The sequence below is a fragment of the Xenopus laevis genome, chromosome 2S, assembly GCF_017654675.1.
Source record: "Xenopus laevis strain J_2021 chromosome 2S, Xenopus_laevis_v10.1, whole genome shotgun sequence".
Taxonomy (NCBI): domain Eukaryota; kingdom Metazoa; phylum Chordata; class Amphibia; order Anura; family Pipidae; genus Xenopus; species Xenopus laevis.
The window spans coordinates 136,089,135-136,099,330 of record NC_054374.1 but is presented as its reverse complement, the minus strand read 5'-3'; the positions used below and the strand labels follow the sequence as shown (position 1 = coordinate 136,099,330).

The 10,196-nt window shown below is 38.4% G+C and overlaps 1 protein-coding gene across 1 annotated transcript; it reads left to right on the top strand.

Annotated features, from left to right (window-relative positions):
• The first annotated feature begins 661 nt into the window (after window positions 1–661).
• On the top strand, window positions 662–9,988 carry neurod4.S (neuronal differentiation 4 S homeolog). Its single transcript, XM_018250120.2, has 2 exons — window positions 662–1,290; window positions 7,927–9,988. Exon 2 carries the CDS (start codon window positions 7,962–7,964, stop codon window positions 8,913–8,915), a length of 954 nt encoding a protein of 317 aa, XP_018105609.1. The 5' UTR covers window positions 662–1,290; window positions 7,927–7,961; the 3' UTR covers window positions 8,916–9,988.
• The last annotated feature ends 208 nt before the right edge of the window (window positions 9,989–10,196 follow it).

Here is a 10,196-nt window from a genome sequence, read left to right as displayed (position 1 = left end):
GTAAGTGTAATTTTTGCAGATAAAAATTACTTTGTGTCCCTATACAGAGGTAGATCACCCTAAAATTAAATTTTACAGTCATGTATGGAATAGAAATGCGTAATCTCTATCTTCATTTTTGAATCTATTCAGATTCTCTTCTGCATTTCACTGACCTGATATGTGAAATGCAAGCAGATTTCTCCTATTTAACCTCTTTTAATCTTACATACCAGTGCCTGGTTGCTAAGATAAGTTGGACCTTAGCAACCAGGTATATTTAAATCCCACACTGAGGAGATGCAGAACATAAAATAGCAAATTGCTTTAGGATATCACAGTATACTATACATTATACAATGCGAAAAATTAGTGAAGGTTATACGGAGCTCACCCTTTCGTGTAGCGTGTTGGCCGCAGCTCTCGCGATACTTCGGCAACTCCAAGCCGGCATCTGTAAGGCAATCTCTGTGTATCGCTGTTCAGCGCTGGCCCATCCTCCACATCAAGATTCGCTACACATATTCTTTGACAAAATGGCTTTATTCAGGTTCCATAAGTGATAGCAGGCAGTGGGTAAGTGGTACAAACTAACGCGTTTCGTGCCCTTTCTATTGGCACTCTGATGAAGTGCCAATAGAAAGGGCACGAAACGCGTTAGTTTGTACCACTTACCCACTACATATAAAGTAGCTCTCTCTTAGTGCCAGATCTGTTCTTTATTAAATCTACAGCAGCTCTCTCACAGCGCAAGATCTCTGAACTTAAATCTTACATATCTATTTTCTTCTGTCGTATAAAGTATGGGTGTCATAAACAAATTATTTGCTCGTTGGATTTTAGAGAGGATGTCTGTACAGAAATGGACCTTTTAAACGAAAGCCAGAGAAAGGGATGCCTTCAGCTCAGGTGTGGATATCAAGACTAAAATAAGCTAAGGACAGCAGCAGCCTTGAGCTCTGTCTAACTATATTGAGATGGAAATTAGACAGAGATGGGGTTAAGGGATACAGGAGAGAGAGACTTGTACAACCTTGTGCTCTGCCTACTGTGAGGGGAGGAGCTTAACTACAAGCCTTAGTAGTGGGAAGGGAAGAGTGAGCGGCAGTGCTCTCATTTACATTGGATACAGCAAGTCAGACCGGGAGCTGTCCAGTGCTCCAGCCTCCTGAAATAACTCAGGGAACGACCTGCTACTCACTGCCTCCTGTTGTTACTCACTGTCTCCTGTTGTTACTCACTGCCTCCTGTTGTTACTCACTGTCTCCAGCTCAGACCGGAGAGAAAAGGACGCTGCAGAGCAGGAATAAGGTAAGAATATATATGTTTTATTTTATTATGAGTGATCTAGAGTATTGTCCCGTATCCCATACTCACCTGTATTCTCTTGTATCAGTATAACCGCCTGTATGGTAAAGAGGAGTCTTACACGAGTAAGTGAATAGACTTGCCGGCTAATTCCTCCATAGAAATACAAATATGTTCTCTACTCAAACAAAATGCAGCGAGTCGACAGAGAGATAGAAAGACAGACTGATAGAGAGACAGATATAAAAATGGAAGGAATTATTCAGAAAATTAAATCATTCAGCAAGTTTAGGTGAGTGATGCCAAGTTCAGTCCCCCTGTCCTTACACACATATTAGTATCTTTAATGGATTATTGTGGATATACTGTAGCTGTACAGTCAGTGCCTTACCTGTAACACAGTATTATTAGTGTGATGCACTGAGAGCAGTGTTGTGCTTTGTTTTACATCACATCAGCAGTGGCTGACCTGTAACAACAACAATAGTAACAATAGATACAGTTTGGTGTTTTTTTCATGACACTGTGGGGCAGTTTTATCAAGGGTCGAAGTGAATTCGAGGGAATTTTCAAAGTAAAAAAATTTTAAATAATTTTTTGGATACTTCGACCATCGAATAGGATACTATGACTTAGACTGCGACTTCGAATTCAATTCGAAGTAAAATCGTTCGAATATTCGACCATTCGATCATCGAACTTCGGCTTCAATACTTTGCCAAATTAAACCTGCCGAAGTGCTATGTTAGTCTATGGGGACCTTCTACAGCATTTTTCTACGTTTTTTGAAGTCGATCGAACGATTTTATTTCGACTGCAGAATACCCAAATTCGATGAAAAAAGTTTGAATTTGAAGTATTTAAATTCGATGGTCGAATTTCGAAGTAGTTTTTACTTACGAAATTCGACCCTTGATAAATCTGCCCCTGTGAGTTTAAAGTGATTGCAAGGTGCCTTTGTTTTGTAAAATTAGGGTAAATCGGTGAAAGCATATGTCCTGGGCCTCAGACATTACAGATGCCCCTTGAAGGGAAAAAAAGAACCATATAACACTAGTTGTTAGTTATTTTTAGCAGGCCACCTAACAGAATTGTTCACCAAGACAGGGCCACAGGTCGGTTATTCGGCAACTTACATTTTTACCCTCAGATTTGTCCTCTTGCCTTCTTGCAATGGTCAGAGACCCCTGATCTCTAAATTCAGCTCGATGTGTAATGTATATAATGTAGAATGGTAGTATCATCATTTGAGGTCTCAGCTTTGTTACTTATTACCAGTAAAGTGTCTGCAATAGATTAATAGTAAAGTGAAGCACACTAGCAGTATAGGAGAGATTGTGGATGCACACCTAAGGCCAATTTCAAAAAGTTTAAAGCCTGTCTAAATGATTCAAGTAAATATGCAAGTGCATGTAATTTTGAAACAGGGTTTTTTTGTTACAAAGTTATGATCATAATATTGATAAGCCACCATACCACGTCAAGGTAAAACCCCACATGGTGGTCCCTAACTTATTTATCTTTAGTCATAGTAAAAAAGGAACATTACCTCTCTATGTAGTAACAATTCTTTATGTAAACATCTCCTGTGCTTTGGTTTCAAACTCTGTGCTAAATCTTCCCCCGCCAACTGCTAAGCGGCTTTTAAGAGGGAGAGACTGCCTTAACCAACGCCCATTTTAGAAAAGTAGAAGTCAGGTGTTGTAATTAAAAACAAAGTAGAGTGATATGTGCAGTTGCACAATAGTGTGTATACATGTGTAAGTGAAATGTGAAGGTGTATATGGTAGTGGTAAGGGAAAGTGTATGTGTATTTGGGAGTATGTATGAAAGTAAGCATAGAATGAAAGGGTGTAGAAGAGAACTAAATGAAAGACACAATTAAGTGTGTGTGTACATAGAGAAGTGTCTAATGGGACGTTGGTTTTTTCACGGCTAGATCCTCCCATGCCGCTAGTAGGGATGTAGCGAACGTCGGAAAAAAAGTTCGCGAACATATTCGCGAACTTGCGCAAAAACGCGAGCGGTTCGCGAACGGTTCGCGAACCCCATAGACTTCAATGGGAAGGCGAACTTTAACATCTAGAAAAGACATTTCTGGCCAGAAAAATGATTTTAAAGTTGTTTAAAGGGTGCAACGACCTGGACAGTGGCATGCCAGAGGGGGATCAAGGGCAAAAATGTATCTGAAAAATCTGCCTGTGTGTGCTTGGAAGAGATAGTGTAGGGGGAGAGCTGTTAGTGATTTCAGGGACAGATGATAGTAAGTTTGCTGGCTAGTAATCTGCTTGATACTGCTCTGTATTGGAGGGACAGAAGTCTGCAGGGATTTGAGGGACATTTTAGCTTAGGTAGCTTTGCTGGCTAGTAATCTACTGTTCTCTTTAAACAACTGCCATACGTTGACCTTGTAGGCATTGTTTGCCCAGTTTTTTTGGACGCAGCCACTGAAGCACAGTTGCCATAAAAAATATGCCATATAAATGCTGAAAATAGTCATTTTTTGCCATACGTTGACCTTGTAGACATTGTTTGCCCAGTTTTTTTGGTTGCAGCCACTGAAGCACAGTTGCCAGAAAAAATATGCCATATAAATGCTGAAAATAGTCATTTTTTGCCATACGTTGACCTTGTAGGCATTGTTTGCCCAGTTTTTTTGGTCGCAGCCACTGAAGCACAGTTGCCAGAAAAAATATGCCATATAAATGCTGAAAATAGTAATTTTTTGCCATATACGTTGAGTCAACGTATGGCAAAAAATGACTATTTTCAGCATTTATATGGCATATTTTTTCTGGCCTCTGTGCTTCAGTGGCTGCGGCCAAAAAAACTGGGCAAACAATGCCTACAAGGTCAACGTATACACTACTACAGCGGTGGATACGGATTACGTAAAATATATGAATGCTGCTTGAAAAAAAGTAACTCAAGTGGTTTTTTCTAGAGACGATAATATTATCAATATTTAGACAAAATGTGAACAAGCTCACACAGCTAGATGGCGGGTTGAAGAAAACAGTGTGCAAATAATGCCTACAAGGTCAACGTATACACTACTACAGCGGTGGATACGGATTACGTAAAATATATTATGGCTGCTTGAAAAAAGTCACTCCGGTGTTTTTTCTGGAGACGGTAATATTATGGATATTTAGACAGAATGTGAACAAGGTCACACAGCTAGATGGCGGGTTGAAGAAAACAGTGTGCAAATAATGCCTACAAGGTCAACGTATACACTACTACAGCGGTGGATACGGATTACGTAAAATATATTATGGCTGCTTGAAAAAAGTCACTCCGGTGTTTTTTCTGGAGACGGTAATATTATGGATATTTAGACAGAATGTGAACAAGGTCACACAGCTAGATGGCGGGTTGAAGAAAACAGTGTGCAAATAATGCCTACAAGGTCAACGTATACACTACTACAGCGGTGGATACGGATTACGTAAAATATATTATGGCTGCTTGAAAAAAGTCACTCCGGTGTTTTTTCTGGAGACGGTAATATTATGGATATTTAGACAGAATGTGAACAAGGTCACACAGCTAGATGGCGGGTTGAAGAAAACAGTGTGCAAATAATGCCTACAGGGCAAATAATGCCTAAAAGGTCAACTTATGCACTACTACAGCGGTAGTAAAATAAAAAAAAGTAAAATAAAAAAAAAATGAATATTAAAAAAAAAAATTAAAGTTGGTGCTGCTGAACTACTAGGAGCAGCAGATTAGCACACCAGTCCCACTCCCCAACACTGATAGACTAATAGCACTGGGCTCTTATAGTAGTAGTAGTAGTAGTAGTAAAACAACAAAAAATAAATAAAAGCAGTCCTTACAAGGACTACTGTTATTGCAGCAGTCAGCAGATGAGATCAGAAGCAGGACAGCTGCCCACTGCAGCTACATACAGAGCACTGCAGTAGAAGGTAGATTACTAGCCAGCAAAGCTACCTAAGCTTAAATGTCCCTCAAACCCCTGCAGACTTCTGTCCCTCCAATAACAGAGCAGTATCAAAACGATTACTAGCCAGCAAACTTTCAACTGTCCCTGAAATCACTAACAGGCAGCAGCTCTCTCCCTACACTATCTCTTCAGCACACACAGGCAGAGTGAAAAAACGCTGCAGGGCTTCGGTTTTTATAGGGAAGGGGAGTGGTCCAGGGGAGAGCTTCCTGATTGGCTGCCATGTACCTGCTGGTCTGGGGTGAGAGGGCAAAAAAAAGCGCCAACAATGGCGAACCCAAAATGGCGAACGTCGCGCGACGTTCGCGAACTTCCGGCGAGCGCGAACACCCGATGTTCGCGCGAACAAGTTCGCCGGCGAACAGTTCGCGACATCTCTAGCCGCTAGCATCTATGGCTTTTAAGGGAGACAGATTGCACAAACCAAGGCACAACAAGTGACACTAGCAGTATAGCAGAACAATTTTACTTTTACTAGTACCAATAAAACAGTGAAAGCAAGTGCTGGTATCTTACCTGAAGTACAATCTCCTTGCAATGTGGCACACAGTGATATCAAAATGTGGTAACCATGATACACATTAACAGTAATTAGGGATGCACAGAATCCACTATTTTGGATTTGGCCGAATCCTTCGCAAAAGATTCGGCCGAATACCGAACTAAATCCGAATCCTAATTTGCATAAGCCTTGAATAACCTAATTTTGCATTGCATAAGCAAATTAGGGGTGGTAAGGGGAAAACATTTTTTACTTCCTTGTTTTGTGACAAAAAGTCATGCGATTTCCCTCCCTGCCCCTAATTTGCATATGCAAATTAGGATTCGGTCAGGCCAGGCAGAAGGATTCGGCCAAATCCTGGCCAAATCCCGAACCACATCCTGGATTCGGTGCATCCTTAACAGTAATACTAGGGTTGCATTGTGACAGTAAAGTAATATATACTAATGGCAAAGTGATGATAGTAGCAGTTTTATATTTAATTCTAATGCTTTTATTATGTGTTGGGTATTCAGCATCGTTGCTGTATTTTTTTTTTTTGCAGCACAAGTGATGCACAGAGATGGCGGCTTGTCTTGCTTTAGTAGAAAGAAACAATAAATCTCACCTATAATAGAAATGTAGTATTTTTTTTCAAAAAAATGTTTCGAACAGAATAAAGGCTCTGTATTTGACCTGTACATTGCCAGTAACAGAAAATCATATCAATCTCATATAAAAAATTCCTTGTGGGGGGTTTTTTTCTGCCTTACATTTAGCAGCTTAAAAAAGTCTGGAAGCATATGTAAAGGCGTTACTTTCTTGTATTTTTAGAAACAAACAATATGGAATGCAAAGGTGTTAGTTATATAGAAACACATAAGGTTCAAACTGAATCAATTCTGTGTTTCTGTATAATAAACTTTCCATAACATTAAATATTAAAATCAAAAATACACTCTCTCTAAAAAGGAAAGAAATAAAGACATGTCCAATATGCTGTAGAGGAAAGTAAATTATAAGGTTTAGCAGGAATTTTGTTTTTTCTGTTTATACTTAAAGGAGAACTAAACACTATGATGTAGAGAGTGATATTCTGAGACAATTTGCAATTGGCTTTCACTTTTTATTATTTGTGAGATACTTAGCTTTTTATTCAGCAGCTCTTCAGTTAGCAGTTTCAGTAGTCTGGTTGCTAGGGACCAAGTGACCCTAGCAACCATACATTGATTTGAATAAAAGACTGGAAAACGAATAGGAGAGGATCTGAATAGAAAGACGAGTAATAAAAAGTAGCAATAACAATACAGTTGTAGCCTTACAGAGCATTTGTTTTTAGATGGGGTCAGTGACCCCCATTTGAAAGCTGGAATGAGTCAGAAGAAGGCGACAAATAATTTAAAAACTATAAGAAATAAATAATAAATAATAAAGACCAATTGAAAAGTTGCTTAGCATCGGCCATTCTATAACATACCAAAAGTTAACTTAAAGGTGAACCACCCCTTTAACTTGTAGGTGGCCAAGATCATCTTCATTCTGCCAAAAAGGGGGGGGGGTTTAAAAAAAAGAAACACAGGTTAAATACTATATGTTACTATAGTAACATTCTAGCTATTCTAGATTCAAAAACAAAAATCAATAAGAACATTTTGACCAAAACAGGGTGATTTTCCTCGCTTGGCTTTTTATAAATAAACCCCATAGAACAGTGTAATAAAGGTGTTACACTCTTAATAATGAACCCACTGTGGCATATTTCTAAAGAAATAAACTAAATAAACAGTACACTGAAAAAGGTATATGAATAAACTGAGTTTTTAAAGGTTCCTATGTTACCTCTAGCTGTGAATTAACTCTATATATATCACAATCATAACTATAATCAATTGAATTATAAATGATTGAATAAGGCCATTTGTTTTTACATCTCTCTAAACCTGGCATAACCCATTCAAGCCAATGGGACAAATTCATTTAGCAATATTCTTTCCTTTAAATAAGCTTTTGCATTCAGATGTGCAGTTTAACTAAAAGACATATTTGCCTGAAACTGAAACTCATTACCTATGTACTAGCCTGAATATTTTAAAATCTGTTTAGCTTGAGTACTGTGATATGTGTATATAAAAACAATACTGAGCATCCAATTAAATGTTGATCACTCTTTCATGGTTTGCCATTGCAGGATACAGTGTGAAGAAAACCTAAAATCCTGCCAAGATGTCGGAGATGGTCAATGTGCATGGATGGATGGAGGAGGACCTTAGTTCTCAGGATGAGATGAATGAGAGGAATCAGCGACAATCTGCCTATGATATCATTTCAGGTCTAAGCCATGAGGAAAGGGGAAGTATAGATGGAGAAGAGGATGATGAAGAAGAAGAGGATGGAGAGAAACCAAAAAAGAGGGGACCAAAAAAAAAGAAGATGACCAAGGCTAGACTGGAGAGGTTCCATGTCCGTAGAGTAAAAGCCAATTCAAGGGAGCGTACAAGAATGCATGGACTTAATGATGCCCTGGAAAATTTGAGGAGGGTCATGCCGTGCTATTCCAAAACACAAAAGTTGTCTAAAATTGAGACCCTTAGATTGGCCAGAAACTATATATGGGCATTATCTGAGATTCTAGAACAAGACCAAAATGCTGAGGGAAAGGGCTTTCTGGAAATGCTCTGCAAAGGTCTTTCTCAGCCAACAAGCAACTTAGTAGCTGGTTGCTTGCAACTTGGACCTCAGGCCATGTTCTTGGATAAACATGAAGAAAAGTCTCACATGTGTGACTCTTCTCTTAATGGTCATACTTATAGTTACCAGTCCCCAGGACTACCCAGTCCACCTTATGGTAACATTGATGTTCACCACTTGCACTTGAAACCCTCTTCTTTCAAACCAGTAATGGATCCTTCTGCAGTAAGCCATACACTTAACTGTACCACTCCTCCATATGAAGGAGCTCTAACACCTCCACTTAGCATCAGTGGTAATTTTTCCTTGAAGCAAGATAGTTCACCTGACATGGATAAATCGTATGCATTCAGGTCCCCCTATCCAGCTCTTGGGCTGGGTGGATCTCATGGACACGGGTCACGCTTTCAAACCAGTGTTCCAAGGTATGAACTACCCATAAACATGACTTACGAGCCTTACCCACATCATGCTATATTCACTGAATAAACATACTAAACAAATTACTTTTTATACTTGACCCTGACATGACATTTTTGGATGACAATGAAGAAGAGTGTCACCTTTCCTATTGAATTCTTAATGTATGGTGCACCACTCATTTATCAGAATACTCTTCTAAAATCACCAACCCTAAGATGACTGTTGGTCTTATTGTACATATGTTTTGCAGTTTGTAGGTCAATTTTGAGACTCTTGGAGCCTGGAAAATTATGCATAGAAAATTGACATAACATTGATAGCTATGAATTGTAATGAGAAATCAAAACATTGATGTCAACTTTGCTATTTGGTGTAAACATATAGTAGCAGATCAAAAGAACAGGAACATGGCTCAGGCGAACAAGGCTGGGGAGTGCATTGCTTCTCTAAACATTTTTCTAGAACAGTTCATCTCATGGGAGGTAAAAAAAAAAGTACAATGTATGCAAGGATCAATTTAAAGCACAAATTTATTATGTACCAATTGCACTACACTATCCAATGCTATAAGAGATAACCATTCATCTTTGATACTAATACTACTACTACTGTATCGAACAGAGCCATAAATGCATTTTTAATACAATGTGTATATTTTTATTGAGAATGCCCACACCTAGATATCATTAAGCACACAAGGCCAACACCCTCCTAATTATTATTTATAAAACTCTTTTATTTATTTTATTATTATTTTGTAATATTGTGTTTGTCACATTACCATAAAATAGAATGCTCTTACCTTTGCTGATGCTCACACTGTTAATGAATGATCATTTTGTATTTGTTGTTTTCAAAACTGCATCCTTATTTATGTCATTATTTATTTTAATATTGATTTTTAAATTGATATAAGACTCCTGGTCTATTTTTATTTAAGTTTATTGATGTATAAATAAATGCTCAATGACGACACGTGATAATACTGCTGATTGAACTGGCCAATCGTCGGGTTTGCTTCAGCCCAATATTGTGAGGCTGATTTACCATACCGTAACATTTTGTATAAGAAAATATTGTGACTGCATTTTCGAGGTCATTGTACAGAAAAGTGATATTTTCAAATAAAAAATGAAGAATATGTCCTCTGACTTGACATGTTGGATATTAAGTACATGATTTTGTCAAGCTGGCTTTGTAAGAAACTGTTAAATGGAGGAGCAGAGGCTATATATAGGTAACCAGTATGAAGAGGAGGTTGTGTGTGAACAGATGCATTAAAAAAACATTATGGGGAAGGTTTATTCAAGAAACACTAACATTGTAATGGCTAAAACTGCTACTGGC

What these genes read in the sequence shown, in the direction of transcription:
- neurod4.S (XM_018250120.2), top strand. Translation starts at nt 7,962, where the DNA reads ATGTCGGAGATGGTCAATGTGCATGGATGGATGGAGGAGGACCTTAGT.